This window comes from Lagopus muta, chromosome 2 (genome assembly GCF_023343835.1).
Source record: "Lagopus muta isolate bLagMut1 chromosome 2, bLagMut1 primary, whole genome shotgun sequence".
Lineage (NCBI taxonomy): Eukaryota > Metazoa > Chordata > Aves > Galliformes > Phasianidae > Lagopus > Lagopus muta.
The window spans coordinates 109,386,330-109,407,846 of NC_064434.1; the positions used below are offsets into that span (position 1 = coordinate 109,386,330).

At 38.0% G+C, this 21,517-nt stretch overlaps 1 protein-coding gene across 2 annotated transcripts in view; it reads right to left on the minus strand.

Annotated features, from left to right (window-relative positions):
- Positions 1–72: 72 nt before the first annotated feature.
- Positions 73–21,517, minus strand: part of XPO1 (exportin 1) — a 37,560-nt gene continuing 16,115 nt past the window's right edge. For both annotated transcript variants that reach the window (XM_048936631.1, XM_048936632.1), the window contains exons 5-25: positions 19,880–19,941; positions 19,759–19,803; positions 19,489–19,670; positions 17,806–17,854; positions 17,603–17,722; positions 17,377–17,505; positions 15,276–15,434; positions 12,176–12,373; positions 11,161–11,299; positions 9,905–10,086; positions 8,920–9,076; positions 8,638–8,801; positions 7,708–7,842; positions 7,200–7,383; positions 5,598–5,704; positions 4,335–4,529; positions 3,321–3,489; positions 2,188–2,322; positions 1,924–2,083; positions 1,752–1,848; positions 73–1,118 (exon numbers count right to left, since the gene is read on the minus strand). In XM_048936631.1, coding sequence (XP_048792588.1) covers positions 972–1,118; positions 1,752–1,848; positions 1,924–2,083; positions 2,188–2,322; positions 3,321–3,489; positions 4,335–4,529; positions 5,598–5,704; positions 7,200–7,383; positions 7,708–7,842; positions 8,638–8,801; positions 8,920–9,076; positions 9,905–10,086; positions 11,161–11,299; positions 12,176–12,373; positions 15,276–15,434; positions 17,377–17,505; positions 17,603–17,722; positions 17,806–17,854; positions 19,489–19,670; positions 19,759–19,803; positions 19,880–19,941 — 2,915 coding nt within the window. In that variant the 3' untranslated portion in view covers positions 73–971. The remainder of the gene's footprint in view (positions 1,119–1,751; positions 1,849–1,923; positions 2,084–2,187; positions 2,323–3,320; positions 3,490–4,334; positions 4,530–5,597; positions 5,705–7,199; positions 7,384–7,707; positions 7,843–8,637; positions 8,802–8,919; positions 9,077–9,904; positions 10,087–11,160; positions 11,300–12,175; positions 12,374–15,275; positions 15,435–17,376; positions 17,506–17,602; positions 17,723–17,805; positions 17,855–19,488; positions 19,671–19,758; positions 19,804–19,879; positions 19,942–21,517) is intronic.

The window sequence follows — 21,517 nt, forward strand, 5'->3', positions numbered from 1 at the left end:
GGTATAGGAACAAACCTTTAATACGATCACAGCATTTTCATCCAATGAAAGAATAAGCCGAAGAAAGAAAAATAAATGTAAACCAAGTTTATTTTGCTCTTAAGTAGTGTTCTTTAAGCACTACAGCATGGTAAACAATGTAAATTAGTATAAGTCATCTCAAAAGCCAGAGGGTTTTTTTTTTTATTTTATGAGTTGTTAAAAAGATGCAGCCTATTCTAACAGGATAAATATTTTAACCATTTCACTTCGAGTTAATGAAGGCTCACAAATGAGCAACACTCCTCATTGAGGAAAACAAAAAGCTGTTGTCGACAAAGCGACAGCACACACACAAAAACAAAAGAACTGTGTAAAAATAACTAACTGTACTGTGTTCCCATACGCTTTAGAAGTTGCTTTACAATGGGATGATATGCACATGATCTTGCTGCAAACTTGCCATACAACTTGCAAATACATGTAAGCCTAGCCTTTACCCACTCAAATCCAAAAAGCTGCTAACTGATCAAAAAAATTGCAGCACTATAATCCTCTGCTTAACAATTAATTAAAACTGTTTTACTCATTACTTTTTCTACTAGACTGCAAGACAGGCTAGAAAGAAAAAGATCCCAAATTAAAAATTGATACTCTTACAGGAAGTTGTATAGTTTTGCAATATAGTCCTTTACAATTTATGTTTTGCCTATTTTCCCCTTAGCCACAAAAATGGGCATGAAATAATTACTTTGAAAATGCATTAATTTTCAATTCATGCAAATCTAAATAAAGATGACCAAACGAAAGCTTAAACAATGGAAGGATATTTCACAGAAAAATTCTTATACAAAAACACATAAGAAAAGAGGGCCACTAGGTGACGTTTTAATTTACAAATTGGCATCATTTTGGTCAACAAATATCCAAGTGCTGTTTTCTTCTGTCACAACAAAGTGGCTGCACAGAAAGAAAACCGCAAAACTTGTTTTTTAATCACACATCTCCTCAGGAATTTCATGTGGATTAAGAATGCCAGGTACAGACATCTGAAGTTTATGTTTCTCCTCTTGAGCTTGTCGAAGGGCTGTTTCTCTTTCCTCCAAGAATAAATCCGATGTGTCTTCACCTGCGAATTCCTGTGTAATTCACACAAAAACAACACTTCGCTTTAACTGCGTCAGGAAGGGTAATAAGCTTCTGACAATCAAGAACAATGCTGGAAACATCTTCCCTTCACATCCTCGTCACGCTATTTCTTGTTTTGCCTTCCATAAGTAAGATTAGGATTAGTATCAGAGACAAAAATTTTCAGCATGCATTATACTGTAGGACGGTGCAGCTTTTTATCATTAAAGCAGTATCTTTACAATTTTTGAAATATCTACCTAATGTAGCCTGAAAACAACTTTAACATATACTTTCAGAATCATCTCAAATTTTAGCATCTTTGGAAAAATAAAAGCAGAGCACTAGTCTGTCTACTTTCAAAGCATGCCTCAGTCCCTAGCAGAAATGAAACAAAATTTATTTTATGGCCTCTTTAGACCTATATGTACAAAGGATAAGCAACAGCATGCATTTAAACCCAATCTCTACAATTAAATTATGCTCAAGTGGATTACATGATCCAGTACCTAGACTCTCGAGCCAAGACAATTTTAAGTAGTAGTAAAATATACACCCTATTATAAACACTGTCTAATGACTTTTAAAAACATCATCCTGCTAAATATTTTTACACTTCTTGTAAGAAACCATGCCAAACATACCTTTATTTGGACCAGGAAATCCCTTAGGTGCTCCTTAAAGGCAGGAATATCCTGGTTTAAACTGAAGAGTCCTGTTACAAACAGCTTAACCTGGGCACTAATAGTAAATACATCTGTTAGTATTTCAAGACGTAAGTATCCACTAAGTATAAAACAACTACAGCACACTTACTCTTGTAGATGAGGAAATGCAGATTTGAGGAGATTAGCAACATACTCCTGAATAAACATTTGGTTGTTCACTGGATTTCCAGGGTTTAACGGAGTACTTATTTTTCCTTCTTCTACCAAGTTGAACATGTATGCAAGGATTGATGCATGCATGGTCAAACCTGAACAGATCAAAATTATACATATGTTGTTATTACTCAGAACAGGAAATGCAACATTAGTATGATGCTTGAAAGGCTTGTTTTCATCTGGCTCACAATCTTACCAGCAGTGTGTGAAGTATCTGTTACAACAGAGAAGATGTGCTGAAGGATGTCACAGAAATATGTCTGATAGAAACTCTGAGCAGCAGCCTCTTCTTGTGCAACATTTTGTAGCAGAGTGTAAAGTATTTGAAGTCCTGCAAAATTTGCATAAAAGACAAGATGAACAATAAAACTATACAAAAGCTCCATGCATCCTTCCACCTTTTTAAAGCGAGACAAACATCCCAAGAAATTCTGAGAAGCATTGAGAAGTATTACACTGATCATTTTCACAGGCATTTCCTCAAGCAGCCAGTAGAGGGCGGCAGCCACATTTATAGTGAGCACCAACTCGGTTTTCACTAATAGACTTGGAACCCTAAGAGCCAACCAGCCAACCACACAATTTCTCCGGTACAAACTACAGAAAAACTACACAAGCACAGTTACCTTACTATCTGAAATGCAACACGAAGTTATCTTTTATCCCTTCCAAACATCAACAATTGGCTAATGAGGTAGGTTCAAAACAGTAATTTTCATCCTGTGATTGGGATGCTTTTAGAATTTATGACATTCACATAGCTTTTCCTAGCCTTCCTTGGCAACTCCATCCCAGAGGACATTTAATTAATCAAGTGTACTAAAAACAGCCTCTCAGTGAAACCAGAGATGAAGTTTAACCTGCTGTTGTTCAAAAGAAGCAGTTTACCTTTAGTCTAAGGTTTTACCCTCTACTGATGTAATAGCTGACTCTCAGATTGAATTCACTCACCATTCATTTTCCTGCTGTCTTTTTCAGTAGTAACTCAGAGACTGTCTTAGTGAGGCAAGAAGTTAAACACTCCAGACAGCACAATGAAAGCCAAAGCAGAATACCAGCAATAAGCTGTTGCATCAGTTCAGCATTTCAGAAAAATCCTCACATTTTAAAGAGAAAGCATGCAGAAACTAACAGTGCTCTCTTCTGTGAGTACAACAGCATCCAACTATTTCAATACATTAATGAGTATCTGGTTGTCAATGTGAAATTGAGACAGGAAAATACTGTTCTTCTACAGCAAATACAGTATTTAATAGTGCGACTGGAATGCTATGTTTGACTAAAAATACAAGAAAGCAACAATCTACAGACTTAAAACTTCAGTTTTACCTGTATCTGCAACGTTTCTCATTGTATGTTTGAAAGCCCAAATAATAGAATCCAAAACAAGTTTGAACTGTGCAGGTGGAATGGCCAGGAATGCTGGGAAGCAATGAGAATTTACAGCCTGGAGTAGCAAGAAAAAGTTTGTTCTATGTTCAGGATATTCTTCGAAGTCCTGAGAGTCAGGGGCAGGGAAAAAGAGGAGAGAAAAAAATAGCACAGTCAGCAAAGCTTACTGAATAGCTTAGAGATCCACCATAATATCTTTTGCTAAGAAGAGTGAGTCAATATCCAATATGGAATGGCATTCACATCTCAAGTTTGAAGAAATGTGAATACAAAACAGAATTTACAGTTCCCAGTTTCCCAGTAAATTTTTTTCCCCAATACTTTTACTACCAAAGCTTAGTAAGGCCATTTTCTACAGTTACACAGTATCAACAGGCTGAACCAGATTTTGTCAGTACGGCAACTTCAGTTACTACTTGCTCTACAGACACAAGATACATGGCCTCAGCATTAAGCACCTAGCTACTACAGGGATGCACTACTGCAAAATGACCCTAATCTAGCCAGTATTATGCAACTACTTACTGTAACTTCTAGCACAGAAACTCTATCAACTATGGAATTCAGCAAAGTAAAGAAATATTCACAGAACACAATTTATGAATACGAGTATTGATAACTATATATGAATTCTAGTCATTCACCCTACACTGAAGTCTACTTAAAGTATTCTTCAGCTTCCAGAACCGGTGACATTCCAAGGTCTTGGAACAGAAAATCAACTAATCATTTAATTTCAGAACTGTATTAAGAAATCAAATGAATGAGATTAAGACATTCACCTGAACAGCCAGAATCCATGAACCTCAATTAAATTTCCATAAAACAGAAGCCATGTAACGACACTATGTTAACTACATACTGCCCCCTTTCTTGCAATACCCAAAGACCAGTACTGTTAATATAAACTCCCTTTTTTTCCCCGCTTTATCCAAAATTTACATATAATACCTTATTGATCATATTTAATGTGCACTCAAAAACAGCATCAAATATCTGAGGTATTTCAGCAGTAATGTGTCCACCCAGCTTGTTTACAATGATAGCCATAGTACTAAGTACTTCAGGTTCTCTAGCAGCTGGAACATTTCTCTGGTAGTCAATGAGAACTGCATCCAACAAAGGAGGAACAAAGTTTTCAGCAACCTAAATAAAACAGCAAGACTCTGTTATAGCAGCGCAGTTACTGAACAAAGTCTCAAGCAATTACAAGGTAGTTCTGAAAGAAGCTAAAAATATGTAGCAGAAACAGACCTGGGGGTACTGGCTGTATCTGGGCTGAACATGAGCCAGCAGTGTGGCCAAGAAGGCCAATGGCATCCTGGCTAGTTTCACTAATAGTGTTGCCAGCAGGACCAAGGAAGAGATCATTCCTCTACATTCTGCTCTGGTGAGGCTGCACCTCGACTAGCGTGTTCAAGTTTTGGGCCCCTCACTGCAAGAAAGATATTGAGGCCCTGGAGAATGTCCAGAAAAGGGCAGTGGAGCTGGTGAGGGGTCTGGAGCACAAGCCTTATGAGGAGTGGCTGAGGGAGCTGCGATTGTTAAGACCACAGGACACTCAAAGGAGACCTTACTGCTCTCTGTAACTACTCTGAAGGGAGGTTGTAGTGAGCAGGATTTGGTCTCCTGCATAATTAGCGACATGACTACAGGGAATGGCCTCAAGATGTGCCTGGGGAGATGCAGGCTGGATGTTAGGAAATACTACTTCTCCAAAGAAGTGATAAGGAACTGGAATGGGGTGCCTAGGGAGGTGGTGCAACCACCAACCCTGGAAGCATTCAAGGAACTTTTAGATGTTATGTTGAGTGAAGTGGTTTAGTGAGAACTACTGGTGATAGGTGGATGGTTGGACTGGATGATCGTGTAGCTCCTTTCCAACCTTGGTGATTCTATGATGATATTCTATGATGATATATTACACATCCATATACTTCCCACCCACTGTACCCATCCAGCAGTGGTTGCCTGAGGACTCTCATACAACTTCTTACTTCCCCTTTGGATTCCTCTCAGCTGAAACTAACTGAAGCAATCAAAATATAGCTCAGGCCTACCCCTCCGTACGATCAGACCTTATCCTTCCTTCAGATATTGCAGTTCTGAAAACAGTTCCTGTGAACAGAACAGTATTGACTGCTCTTCAGAAAAAGAGCAGAGCTGTTCCTGATTTTGTTGTATGAACTATTTCTGCAAAATAAATTTACTTACCATCTGAGGATCATTGGACCTGCTCACCCAGCCAGAAATCAGTTTTAAAGTTTCCCTTTTTACAGTCCTCATACTTCTAATCAAGGGCTGCTTTGTTACCATTTCACCTGAAAAGTTGTAAAGCTTCACTTAGGTAAGATGTGCCAACAAGCAGACTCACTTAAATCGGTTCCACAAAGTTCAGAATGTTTCGTTTTTATATCCAATTGACAAAGAAAGAAGACTTTTCATTCATATTATGCAGATAAAAACTAGCTCCCCATTATTTCAGCTCCATAGGTCCAAGTTGCAATTTGGTATTACAATACTACCAGTGACAGTACACTGCCTGCACAGCTCAAAAACAAAGCTGCAACTTACTTTTCAAGTAAGGGAATCATGCATGTTCATTTAACTATTTGGATGAAGCTTACCTCTAGCTCTCACTAAGTGATGAGAGGACATCAACTTACACAGTGTTTTAAAGCAAGGTCCTGATTTTGTCACAGACAAACCTAATCATTCAAACTTTTCTTTATTACAAGGAGCCTAATTTTTACTTCATTTTCTTACATCCATATCAATGTAAACCTCATCAGTAAAACCTGCTCTAATTGAGTGCACAGCCACACAATCATAACAGTATATCCAAGGAAAGCCCTGGAAGACTGCAGCCAGGGAAACAAGGGTAGAATTGCTTCTGCAGGCATCAGAGATAACCAGCTGTGAGAACATACTCTGAGGCAAGTGCAATATAAATAGCTCTTGGTCTAGTGAAATATCAGGACTAGAAGTCCTAGCAACTGCTTCCTATTTTGGCTGTTGTTGTGTTGTTGTTTTTTTTTTTTTTTTGTTTTGTTTTAAATAAGAATGAGTTCTGGCAATTAAAGCTGCAGAATTAAGAAATGTATCGATTTTACAGCTAGTTATATTCTGAACTCTCAGAAGCTACTTCAAGTTCAACCAGTTGTTCAGTGGTTAAGTCTTAACATTCACATATATGATTATTTTCATAGAAAATCTGTCTTAAGACAGATCCAATAATCAATTCATTTCATCTTGTCAAGAACTACTACAGCAGCACTTTCTACTTAGATATCAGATTCTAATTTATCCAGTAAAAATTGGTTAGATAACTTCGGTAACTCTTAATTCCTTCTCAGTGATTATCAGTCTAGTTTATGACATATTTGAGGCACCTTCACTGAAGTTACACTTCTGCAATAAGGCTTTTTCAGTAATACGATATCATCAAACCAGAACTCTGACAAAATACTAGGGTCTTTTCTTATTCAAAAAGAGAGTAAGTCAAAAGAATGCAGGCCACAACTTCATCTCTGCAAGACCGCTACTGGTCAACAGTCTCTTGCATCATTCCTAAACTCATGCTTATAGCTTCCCTCCTTCCAGAATCAAGAGTTTCTTTGAATAAAACATTTAACTGGTTAACATAATAATCTAAGCAAGCACATTTTCAGTCATTCTCTTGCCCGAACATACGCACAGAGAAACAACAAAAAACACCACCAATGTACACACAATAAGATAAGCCCAGTTGTAACAAATGTGAAACCTGATGACATGCACTGCCAATCCCATTATGAAAAACATACAATATCTTACCATTAGCCTGAATAGCTGCAGAAATATTTTCACTTAGGCACTTGTATACATTCAGCATATCTAAATAAATTCTTCCAAGCTGAATCACAAAGGGGTGGCCAACTGCTTTACACGCTCTTACATTGGTTTTCAGAATGCTACCAAGCTGCTTAACTGTTTCAGGATCCTTCAGAATATCAACATTCTGTTGAAAAAAAAAAAAAGAGTTACTTCCTTTCAGTTAATAAAAATGCCATTTATCTTCTAGTACAAAAATGGTCACTTTCAAGAATTTATCTTATACACTGTTAAGGAATGTTCTGTAAAATTCTTTAAACTGGATTTAAACCACTCAAGTCATTTCAGTCTTCTCTCTCCAAACAATGCTTTTACTGTCACATCAATCATTGCTTTAGCTAGGTTCACCCCAGATAGTTCACCTAATTTCAGGGGTAAAAACAAGCAAACAAGAACAAGAACAAACATTCAACAGCTTTATTTTAAAAACGCTTCTAATTTATGGTCTTACTTTTGTTGCCTGTTGAATTATGCTATCCCATACTTGATTGGGGAGCAACATGTATTTTTCTATCAGATGCTCCTGTACAGTCTGGTCTGTTTGTGCCCCAATCATGTATCCTACTGCTTCATAGAAAGTATGCACCTGATTGAAAAAACAAGAAGTCAAACAGAAAGGTTAAGGAAGAGCAACCAGAAGTTTACGATGTTCAAAACTAGCAGATAGTAAAAGCTGAAAATGGGTTTCCAGTGACTAAATACATACTTTCCATTTCAGTTTACAAGACCTTTCTTCACTCTTCCCTTACTTACACCACATTTAAAGCAACCCTCCATTCCCTTCCAATACTACTATGTACATCTCAGAGACTTCCTTTGTTTTACCACCACATCCTGAAGCAAGCAATTTCAGGCATATGCTTTCTCTTACAATACAGCTCCATTTATATCTTTTACAGAACTTTGGGCTAAATCAAGTGCAAGTAAATCAGAAGTTGGAACTTAATACCTCCTCTGCCCAAGGTTTCCATGTCACTGCAATGCATCAGCCTATGCAGTGCACGCACTACACTGTCAGAGCACATCCTCCCTGCAAGTATTCTCTTGCCCCGCACATGCAAGACCTGTAAGTATGCTACCACAGTAGAATATCCTTCTTTGCTAATCAAAACCTCAAAATCAGATTTACTATGTCATTTATTCATAAAAGCATTCTAGTAAAGAATTTCAACTTAGCACACTTTAATTCTCCTTCCAAGAATTCCAGTTAGGACCTTAATAACTCTGACCATACTATTTGTAATGTGACACTCCCACTTACACTTACACACACTACGACTAAGAGACACAATTCAAGCCTTAAAGACTACTACCAGGGAAAAGTTGCAACATAACAAACACTGGTCTTCACAAATTTACTCACACTATCAATTAAACATACCTGTTGTGGCTGGAGGTCACAGATGATTGTATTTATATTGTTCAAGATTTCATCAATGAAAGGCATTACTTCTCCCACTTGAACCTGAACAAAATGTCGGCGGCACTTTTGTGCTATTTTTATGAAGGTATCACAAGCCATATCCTGAACACCATCATGGGTTTCTAAATTAAATCAGATCAGTTACTATTTTGTATTTTTCCCCAGACATGCACATGTACAGAGCATCAATTTTTTTTCTTTAAGATTAAAGTTAGAACAGTAAGTGAAAGAGATAATTACCATGCATAAACTCAAATAGCTTGTTGACTACTGTCTTCAAAAACTTCCAGTGAGCTCTCAAAAAACGTGGGTATTGGCCTACTATGTACATTATATTTGATGCAATAATGGCTTTGTTGTCTTTTCCTCTCTTTTGTTCACAGAGCCCTAGGAGATCCTACAATATAACAAATTATTAGTTTCCTCCCCAAGTTCGTAGACTAGAAGAGCAGTATAAAGGCCAAAATAAGCAATAATAATGATACAGTAAAGTAGTTGCTATTATTAAACTCAAAACCAAAATAATTAAAACAAAAAATGAACAAAAAAAAAACCTGCAACAACCCTAGTTAAGGATCAGGATAATTTCTTAAGTTTCAGCCAACCCTAGAACACCACATTTTCAGTCATACGTTTTAGATATAATTAATAATTTATACAGGGCAGACTACAGCAACCCTTAGTGCTGAGTACTGACCAACCAGACAATACTGATAAACATACAGGTATTACACAGCAAGTAGAGGAAACTAAATCCTTTCTGCAGGATTTCTGTGATGTAATATTGATGCATAATTACTCCGGTACATAATATTTTCTTCCTGTACTCTTTCCACACACACATTTACTTAAAATGAAGTGGCAGAAGAGAAGGATGCTAGTTGGTTGAAAACAATGCACATTACTTTGCTTCATTAGTGCTCTTACTTCATTAGTGCTTCCTTTCCATATCTTCTGCATCCCTAAAGCAAAATATTTTATCATAAGCCAAATGTTCTCTCCAGAATTTTTACAATGAAGAGGCTATTTGGATTCATGTATTTTTCATGACTGAGGAATTCATCAGCCTAACATTCAGGATATGACATTTCCCAAATTATTCCCATCAACTTGTTTGCTGTACAAGGTAGCTTACTGAAGAATGTAGAGAAGTGTCTTTTTAAGCTCAATTTCTTGAGCGTAAACTATGAAGTGTGACAAAGCTGTTAGTCTTATACCATGATACCTTAATTACTGTAACAAGGAATCTTTTTTCATCTTCTTCATGCATTGCTCCACTGATTGAGCCAATAGCCCAACAGAGAGTATTCAAATTTTTCCATGACCATTCTGTCCCATTCACTTGATTATGAAGTTTTTCAGTCATTATTCGTTCTGTGTCTGCATAATCCAGATGTGTAAGATACACTGAAAGACAATTAACAGTAACAGGCACATCTTTAAGCAACAAACTGGATCACATCTCTTTGAAGTTAATTTCTTCTAAGAAAAAGACAAAATCAAAATGCTAAGTGCAATAGTTCTTTCGTGAATTTGTGACAGAACAAGCTAAAGATTTAAACCCAGAACTGCTAGAGTGGTATTTAAAGACATGGGAGAGAAATATTTTGTCTGTCAGTCCGATCAGTAAAGCTACTAAGTTAAATTATTAATAAAATGCATACATACTCCTAAGCCATAGGAAATATGAGATAGGCTAGCTCTGAGGAACGCTTACACAGCATTTATCAAGTCAGTCCATAATTTTCCTCTGTTTGTTATTTCAGTGTCATTATATCTGTTGGTTTTAATAACCTACCATTAAAATGGAGATGGTACTCCTGAACTAGTCTAGGTGAAAAGATTCAGCTTTTTCAACTCAGACCATTCTATCAGCCCCTAAAATGATTAGGCTCTCTAACATAAGTAAAATTCAAAATCCTGCCAAGTTGGAAAAAAAAAAAAAAAAAAAAAAAAAGCATAAAGGTCAGATTTAGCAACGGATTTTTACAGCGCCACTTTCTCTGCACTCTTGCTTTTTTAAGAGGTGAATCTTCTATTACAATAACACACTAAGCAATAACAAACACCAGAATTCAAACGAAGACTGTACACCTGTATCTGGAAACATTACTGAAGATGAGAATATACTGTAGTAATTTCAATACAATAAATAGAAGTTTTGATATTAAAAAAACATACTAGAACTACAAATCTACTGTTAAGTATACTTCACAAGAACAGCAGTGAGAATAAAAAAAAACAAAACATTTTGTTTGACATTCATAAAGTTGCTAATGAACACTCAGTGCACCCCTCCGGTGTTTCCATTTAACAGAAAAATGTTATTACTGAAGTCTAATGACCTGACCTTAAATATGTGACAACTCTGTTTCAAACTTACCTTCTCCCCCGCCCTCATATAACTGTGCTACATACATGCTATTGGCGAAGTTGCACAGATCTACAGGACAACTACAGGACAATAGCCACTGCACTTACCCAATGTTTCTCTCATATTTTTATATAAGTTTATGGAATCTGTATCCTTCATGAATTCACGTACTACTTCCCCTTGATCATTTTCCACCACTAGCACTTCTTCAGGCTTAGCCATACGGCTAACCATTAGCAATCGAACCTGTACATTACAAAGGAAAGTTTCAGCTGAATTGCACTGTAACACGAAAATAAAGAGCATGTCCAGCATTTCCTCACGTCAGCTCACATACAAGCAAATGAGAAGGAAAATTCTGAAGAGACAGGCTAACTAAAAAGCCATTAAGAGTAGAGCTGATTTCCATCTCTACAAGAATAAGAGTTCCTTAAACAAGTACTATACGTTCTAGAGTTTCAAAAGATGTATGTATTAAAGACCTTTCAAATACATTTTTTAAACACTTCTTTTTTCCTCCAGCACATGCAGCTTTTATTTTCACCACAGCCCTCGTACAAGCAATTCATTAACAATACATTGCTTTTAAAACTATAATAAATTGTCTTGGTTTTGAGATCTCATTCTTAAGTAAAAAACACAGCTCCGCCACACGAAGAAACTGAACAAAAACATCAAGTTGTCCTCCTTCTCTAGGCAGAAGTTAGCTATGTTTTCATGAACCCCACACCAAGATCCATGCTGGAAACCACTAATTACAGAAATTGTTAGCATGATTTAGCAAATCCTACATAGCAATTGTATTACGAAGTTAAAACGAAGCTGCTGAGGTGATAACATGGAAGAAAACAGGGTTGGTGTATTTAAATAAACTGTACAGACATATATTCTCTCTTACTTTATTATACACAGTATCAAAGGAGCACACTATTAATAGTTCTATCATCTACTGGTGCCATCCTGTAAGTTCAGCAATTTCAGCACAGTAAATAACTACAGATGAATCAGCTATTACTCAAAGCAAGGAAAGTTTTCTGAAGTCATCCCTTACATACAGTGAAGTCTCTGCATTTAGGAAAAGCGTCTAAACTTACATATTATTTTCACTTAAGCATTGATTACCTTGGATAATACAGGCAAATAAAGCTGTCTCCTTGGAGGAACATCAAAGTGTTGACTTCCAGAAAGCAATGGAGAAGCAGATGTTGAGAATGGACTTTCCCTGTAGAGCTCAGCAGCTAAATGATTCCAATATTCAAGACAAATCTTGAAAATTTCAGTTTCTTCTACTTCTGATACCAACAACATATAATGAAGAGCCTGGAAAAGTGTTTTTTAAGCATCTATTTACTAATTATTTTTGAACACAGAAGTAAATTGAAACTGTATCCCTTCAAATTTTGTTATCCTGGCACTGATAAAAATACTGAATTAGTGTAAAATTTACTAACAAGTAATACTGCAGTGGCATTTACTAGTCAAAGTTATCACCAGTGGAGCAACTGAAAAGAACACAGCACCATGTCAGTTCATGTTATTTTGAAAGCGTGGATCAGTTCTTAAACACAGAATAGCCTAAAGATATCTTAAAAAAAAAAAAAAAAAAAAAAAAGCAATAGCCAAATTAGTCCCTCACTGTATTATCAAAATCACATCCTCTAAGCTTCTGCAAGACCTCTTTTTTTAGACCCTCAAAAAAAAAAAACCCTTAGCTGCTTGCTTTAAGGACTGCTATTCTCAATACTGACTGCTACTCTCTTCTGCAAATTCTCTGAGAATGTGCAAGAAAAACTTCAAAACCACACCGCTTATCTGCATTCAGTGCAAGACATCTACTAAGACATCTTCCTTTATTAACTGAACAGCCACTATGAAGACTGAGTGCAGCTCTGAGACTGATACCAAATACAGAGGCCATTTCTACATAGTCAAAAATTATTTAGCTATCTTATTTTAAAATCCCTAGTGAAATGTCGAACAACAGCCTATCAGTGAATTAAACAGAAGGGAGCAATGAAAACAAACTACATTTTTGCAGCTCAGACACTAAGCCATCCAAAGTACTTTAGGCGGAGAAGTCTGATTTGACATCTTTCTCTACAACACTGAAAGAGGGATTCAAAAACAACTCACATTATTCCTATGCACATCCATTTTGATCGGCAATTTCACTTTTAAATAACTTAACTAGCTTCTTTCACTACTCTAGATGACTCCAATGAATTTCAGAATTCAGCTAAGTCCAGTGTGGGAACATCCAGATTAAAATTACATAGCTACCTTAAGGCTTTCTTCTCCCCACTACGTTCTGTTATACTGTAAGTTACAACAGTGAAACTTGCAGCAATTTTAAGCCACTCTAAAAATTTTGTGGAACATTTCAATATCCTGTAGAAGACCCAAAGTCATTCAGAATTGAGTTTTGCAAAAGTCCATTTAAATGTCAATTTTAACTATTCAACAATTTAATATAGTTGTGCTGAACAAGACAGGAGGCAAGATTTAATGACTGCACTCCAACTTAAATGACATTCAACTTCATATTCTTAATAATGTCTCAACAAGGTTTGAAACTTGATCTCTTCCTTGATTGACAGGACAGACAATTAACAAAATCAATAAACGGATAAGGGAGTGGTGTTGAGAACATGGCTTTGGCTACTCATGTCAAGGAACTCACTTGGAGGAAATCTGGTTTTCTGGAGTAGGATAGGGTTCATCTGTCAGACAAGGGCAGACCATTTTTGGCAGCAACCATTCCAATTTAATCAGAAGGGTTTTAAACTAGAATTGCTGGGAGTAGAGATTCTAAGTCATTGCACTTTGAGGCTGACAATGGTAATGGATGCCCTGGGCCTGGAGTAGAATCACAAAGTTAGAAGCGACCTATAAGATCATCGAGTCTGTTTCCTCATCACCATTGCCACCACAAGCACTAAACTATATCACACAGCATGTCGTCCAGACGCCTCTTGAACACTGGCAGGGACGGCGACTCCACCACCACTCTGGGCAGGCCATTCCAGTGCCTGACTACTCCCTGAGAGAAATAGTTCTTCCTTATGTCCAACCTAAACCTCAGATACAACTTGCGGCCATTACCCCATGTCCTGCTTGTTGCCTGGGAGAAGAGGCCAAATCCCTCTTCACCACAACCTCCCTTCAGGAAGTGGTAGAGTGCAAAGAGTAGGATCAAAGGCCAGTAAAACAGGACCTAACTTACAGGGTAAAGGAACTGTAATTGGAATATCAGCCTCAATGGGAGCCCAACTCAAGTGTCTACACCAATGCATGGAACACGGGGAACAAGCAGGCATGTAGGTGCCTAAAGGGCTATGATGTTTATACTGTGGTTTTGAGTTTTTTGAGTCTGTCTCAGGATAGTTCCTCAACCTACAGACTCCATACCTGCAGAGGGCTCAACTCTGGGACATCGCAAAGGCTGCTACAAGGGCCTATAGAGACAGTTTAATCCCATAGGAGCTCAGGGGTGGGAGAGAGCTAATAGAAATGTCACCAAAAAACAGCTCACTCTCAGCAAGTCAATACACGTCTCCCAGCAAGACCCCTTAATACTATATAAAGCATGTTTGTTAACTAGCACTTTGTAGAGCTCCAGCATTAAAGGCTATGCTTGTGACACAGAAACTAAGCACAGACCACAAGGACAATATTCTAGACATTTGGGAAATGACATCTTAGGCAAGAAGTTACACCAGGACAGAAAAGCTGGAGAATGGCATTTGCTATCCTAGTATCCTAGACGCCAAGCCTGGATGTTGAATAAAAACAAAGTACACCGTTTCACACACAAACTGACAGAACTCACAGCAGCAACCACCCGCATGAATGAGTTAAACAAAAATAATGAGTTTTGATACCCATGGAAAAAGGTTACGATACTTCTTTGAATGCATTTTAGAGCAGTATTTACACTTCAGAGAAGAGACAAGTAAGAAGAAAGAGAGAAAAGCACATTCTGCACATTTTGTTTTTTGTTTTGTTTTAAGGATAACACCACTGAAAATAAATTGCTACTGAAGCACACTTGGAAAGTCTGAAAGGTTTCTTGCGTTCACATCATTTACTGATTACATTTACTGATTATGGGGAAAAAAAAATCTTCTAACCAATATAAGCACAACAGTCTAGAGGTCATATTAGTATGTTATTCCAGAACAAGAAACCTCTACTTTTGAACTGGATAAACGATGCAACTTACCTCCATTAATGTTTCTCTCAGATTTAATCTTTTTTCTATAAGTTGACCATGTTCCTTCAGAAACGTGCAGAGAAACAAACTGAGATTCTGAATGAAGTTCTGTTCATCATCTTTTCCATTTGAGTAGGCAAGTCGGATATTAGTATTTAAAGGAAGCATCTAACAAAAGGAAGGCAAACATAACCAATGTCCTACCATGCAAGTAGAACTACTGCATACTTACATATTATCAATCACATTGCTTTTTTATTGTTGTTATTGGCTCCGAGCTGGACAGTACAAAAGAGTACACAGACACTGAAGTTCTGATCAACAAAAGCTTTCCCTAGCACTTTTAAACAGGAAAGACAAGAGAAGCACCTACCCTATCTCAAGACATTTTTGACTGGTATCAAGCGAAACTGTTCCAAAAGTGTCTTTATTACCTGTACCTTGTAACATGGCAGTCATAGTATTAAAACAGTATGAAAGATCTCCCTCACAATGTTTATAAGTTAGTAAAAACGACCTACAAAAATACAAATATTTTTCAGTAATCTACCAAAGATCTCAGTGGTACCGTCTGAAGTAGTACAGCAACTTTCAAATTCTACTGTTATAAAACAGAAGAATTTTCAGTGTTGTCCGGCTTCTTTAATGCCAATACTGTTACACCCAATTCAGCACTCAACTGTTACTTTAAGTAAAAGCTCTGGCTGAAAGTATTTGCATTCACAATCAAGAGCATCATCTGTAGAATCACAGCATTGTAGGGATTGGAAGGGACCTCCAGAGATCATCAAGTCCAAACCCCTACAAAGCAGCTCCCTAAAGCAGGGTTCACAGGTAAGCCACCAGATAGGTCTTGAATCTCTCCAAAGAAGACAACTCCACAACCTCCCCGGGCAGCCTGCTGCAGTGCTCCATCACCCTCACCAGGAAGAGGTTCTTCTGCATATTGATGCAGAACTTCCTATGCTGCAGTTTACAGCCATTTCCCCCTGTCCCCACAGACCACTGAAAAGAGGTTGGACATACCCCCTTGTCTCTCACACTTAAGATACTTATTAACATTAGTAAGACCCCCACTCAGTCTACTTTTCTCAGGCTGAACAGACTGAACAGGTCACTCAACCTTTCCTCATAGCAGAGATGCTTCAGGCCCTTTATCATCTTTGTGGCCCTCCACTGGATTCCTTCCAGGACATCCCTGTCTTCTTTGTACCAGGGAGCCCAGAACTGGATACACTGCATCAGGTGAGGCCTGAGCAGTGCAAAGTAGGGGGGGAAGATCACCTCCCTTGTCCTGCTGGCCATAGTCTTTTAAACACACCATAGGAACCCACTGGCCTTCTTGGACACCAGGGCACATTGCTGGCTCATGGCCAACCAGTCATCCACAAAGAAAAAAAAAAAATGAAAACAAAGAAATGAAAAAGAAAATAGGAAACATTCAAATGCCTTAAATAGAATGATTTAGCTGCAAGAAAAAGTCAACTTTTAAAACAAATTCTAACTAAAAAGTTCTACAGCTCCTCTTGAAGCCGACAGTGAGGGAGAGGAATGAGGGCAGAGATACTTCTTTTAGAAGCACACCTTTCTGAAAAGACCTCAAAGACTGATGAAAGCTGTGTTATACACAGCAGGGAACAAAAACTGATACAAAAACAGAATCTAATTGTCCAGAAGGGCTATAAAAAAATAAAACCCACAGCTTTGGCATGAGTGAATCCTCATTGAAATGGACAAATGTGAAGCACCATCTACATTTATCCTTTCTTCCCTCAAAATAAAAAGTATGCAAAATTCATTACAAACTTCTGGCATTTCACTATGATTGTGTGCTGAGGACAACACAGCACCTCACCTACCTGCCTTTCTCAGACAACCTGAGAGCACAAAACATACGCTGAATTAACCAAAATACATCAATCCTGCAGAAATACAGCTGTCCTCCATAGTCACAACGTTTGTCTTTTGATAAAGCTATAAATACACAATCAAATGGCACAATGAAATCTAACATTTCCGAACAGCTCTAGAGAGTATCAACTTGTAAACTGAACTAGGTTGTTAAAAGTAAAAAAAAAAAAAAAAAACCAAACATTTACTAAAACATTACCTGTTTTAACTGCATCATGGTCAAGGTAAAAAGCGTTACAAATTGTTCTTCATACTGGCTTACACTGACACCTGCAATCTCTGTGAGGCACTTTAAAGAGACATTCCGAAACATGGGAACATTTAAGAACTGTTGAGAAAAGAAAAGAAAGCGTTTTACAAAGGTGTTATATGATACACATTTTGCAACTTTTAAACTGAAAAGCTGTCAGTAATTACATGCATACCTTGTATATTAGTGTGCTGATTAACTTAGTCTCAAATATGTATCCCAGGGGAATCCAGTTCAGAAATCGTAGCAAAGTTTCCAAAGTCGCATGAACTAAAGGAGCATTTTGGGAGTTTTCCTGTGGGAACACATCAGTGAATATTACTAAGGCATAACTGGGAGGAGGTAGCGTGGAAGAGGTTAAAAAAAACTAATACTTACCATCACGAACTGACACAGTTGAAATATCTGAGAGAACTCATTGCACATACTATAAAAAAAAAAAATAAAATAAATGAAGCACTCCCAAGTTCCCAAAACAATCCAAACTGTATTAAAGCGCCTGTGACCACAACACAACTTCTGAATACCTACAAATCCTTGCTTCTTTACAAAAGACAATGCCAACAGCATTTTTTTTTTTTTTTGAAGTCCAGTGGGATCAAGTGCATCCTCAACAACAAGTCTGCATGCAACACCAAGCTGAGTGGTACAGCTGACAAGCTGGAAGGAAGGGATGATATCCAGAGGGACATGCATAGGCTTGAGAGGTGGGCTCGTGCCAACCTCATGAAGTTCAGCAAGGCCAAGTGCAAGGTCCTGCACCTGGGTCAGGGCAATCCCAAGCACAGATACAGGTTGGGCAGAGAATGGCTTGGGACCAGCCCTGAGGAGGATTTGGGAGTGTCAGTTGATGAGAGATTCAGCATGAGCCAGCAACGTGTACCTGCAGCCCAGAAGGCCAACTGCATCCTGGGCTGTGTCAAGAGAAATGAGACCAGCAGGTCAAGGGAGGTGGTTCTGCCTCTCTACTCTGCTCTCATGAGACCCCATCTGAAGTACTGTGCCCTGCTACGGAGCCCCCAACACAAGAAGGACATGGAGTTGTTGGAGTGGGTCCAGAGAAGGGCCACAATATCAGAGGGCTGGAGCACCTCCCAGCTGGGGCGCTTCAGCCTGGAGAAAAGAAGGCTCTAGGGGGACCTTAGAGCGTACCTCAAGGGGGCCTACAATGAAAACTGGGGCAAGATTTTTTGTAAGGGCAAGTAGCAACAGCATAAGAAGCTAATGGCTTTCAACTGGAAAAGGATAAATTTAGACTGGATACTAGAAAGAAATTATTGACTGTGAGGGTGGTGAGACACTGAAACAGGATGCCCAGTCTGGTCACGGATGCCCCTTCCAAGGCTGGAGGCGTCCAAGGCCAGGCTGGATGGGGCTGCAAGCAACCTGGTCTAGAGGGCGCTGTCCAGGCCAACAGCAGGAGGGTTGCAACCTTAAGGGTCATTTCCAACACAAACTATTCTATGTTTCCATGACCATCATGGGATGAGGCAGTCGCAATAATGCAGAAATATACGTTGCATGGGAACTGCTGAGTCACAGCCCAAACCACTGATTGATCACCTGGGGAAAGGACAGGGTCAGCCCTGGGAGCACAGGTGAAGGCAATTCAGCTGTGCAACCCGAAGGGGTGGAGCCTGGCTCCACCTCTCAGTCCCCACTTAAGGGCTGACTGCCACTGTAGAATAATCTCTGGTTGAAGACCCTTTCCTGTGAGTCTTGATCTTCAGAGATGGGTGAGCACATTTACTTTCCTGTAAAATACCATCCTATCTCTGCTGGTCCCTTTGTAGTTACATTTTGTATTATCCTTCCACCTTGGTAGTCTTTCCAATTGTAACATATGTATAAACTAAGTTTTTTCCCACGTAACTGTACTGCTTTAAAGGAGGAGAAAAGAAGAATCACATTAAAAAAAAAAAAAAAAAAATCAGTAAGCCACTTAAATCTCAGCTATAAAACTAGATATATCCTTTTACTGAAAACCTCCTAGCACGACAAACTATTTGCCAGCAAGCCCAGTATGCACTATTTATTTGTTATATTAAATACTATACTTGCCTGTCTTTCAAATGCTTTGCTTTCACTTGAGTTATCTGGCCACTGGAGAAATCAAACACTTCTTCACTCAATAGCTTGAGGATCACCATGTTGTTCTGACAAAGGCTTTCACTAGTCCTGCTTGCTCCTACAATATCACTTATAAAAGTTGGCCAGTGCTTTGGCCATTCCTGTTTCAGAATCTGAAAAGTGAAAAACCAGTATATTAGGTACTTATGCAAAACCAAATGCTTCATGACAAGATTTAATGCTTCCTGAACTCCAACTTACCTGAACAAGAATCATGTTCAGTTTCCCAATATACACCTTCTCTTTCTGGAAAATGGAAAAGACAAGTCAAGTTACGCATAGTATTTACCTCCCTTTTTTTCCCCTGAGATAATTCACTTACTTCTACACATGTTGGATCAGATGACGTCTTGATAATTAGGCCAACAACATACTTTTTTATACCTGCAGAAGAATTGGAGAAATACTTTAACTGAGCCAGATATCACAAATAATGTTTCTGACTCAGGATTCTTGCCATATCGTTAAAACAAGGCATAAGGCTGCAAGGCAATGCTAACTGAGTTGACTTAAAACCCATGTCACCTGTCGTATGTGCTCCTGTCAACTGGCAAGTAAAACGCTATTACTGCTGATAATCCTTCAGCCTATTTACATGTGTGTGTGCATATCTGCAAAGGCATGTGTTTTGTTATAATGTAGGCAGATAAGTTTTCTTATTAAATTATTTAGCAAAATAACAGAAGTTCAAGATTAATAGTTAAGTTACCATATTCACTGCAGAAGAAATATCCCTCCTGCTTGTGTGGTGCTGACAAATTTTCTACATTCAGAAATCTCACAAATTAAGGAAACAGAAGTAGTTTTGTTAATTGTATACATTAACTCTATACTTTCTATGTGGCTCAAGACAATTCTTCTTTACTGAATGCAGTGCAGGCAAGCAGTAGGATTGGAAACTTATGTTTTAGAGTATATATGTATCTTGCTATTTGACTTAATGAAGCCAAAATCTAGTTGATGTATATTTCTTCAATGAGATAGTCAACAATACAGAAATAACACAGATTATTTTTTTTTTAAAGTTATCAGCAAACTAAAATGAGTTTAAGCCTTATTTTAAGAAATTTCATTTTTTTCCCCTAGCCACTACTCCTACATTATAAAACGTTCCTAGTACTTAAGCAAAATTAGCTGTTTTCTGCATTCTGGGCATGAACAAAACGAACATTTCATTCAGTTTTTAATTGCATTTTCAAGAAACCTGGGAACAACACATCTGGAAATTACACTATCGGTAGCATACCAGACAGCAGCTGCTCTGTGAGTGCTTCTGATGACAAATTAAGCTCTTCATCATTGTCAGCAAGGATCAATGGACACTAATTCAGAAGAATACTCAATAACAAAATATATCACTGACAAGCACTGGTTTAAGCCTGGTATCATGGCCCTCACCCCCTCAAGAAAAAACACACACACAAAAAAATCACACTTTGATGAAGTGTTAAAGCACCCAAACAGTACATAAGAAGTGTTCAGGGCCAGAAGCTAAACTATTCATCTGCTAAGCTACTGAGATAATTCAACTTGTTGCAACTCTTTTCATTCCAGAAAGAATTTGAAAGTGAATGTTGTTCATAAAAACACTGTTCTGACATCAAAGCTGCCTATTTTTTATTTTAAATCTTGCTGCCCTAATAGAATTCAACTGTTCATTTACAATCTCAGTGCCATGCTACCATCAATCCAGCCTTGAAAACATCTGGAGATGGAAATAGTTGCTCAGTTCTAAAGCTTATCCACTGGAAAAAAAAAAAAAAAAAAAAAAAAAGGCAACCACAGCAGAACAGAAAATCTAAAAGACTTGACAGTTCCTGAATGTCATGCTGCAGGCTTTTGAGCTCCTCCATTCATTCAGGTAATGGTCACATTTTTAATCCCTCAAACGTAGCAGCTACTGAAATCAAATGTTTTCTTTTTCCCCTTTTTGGCTTAAGCTACATTTTTCATGTAATTA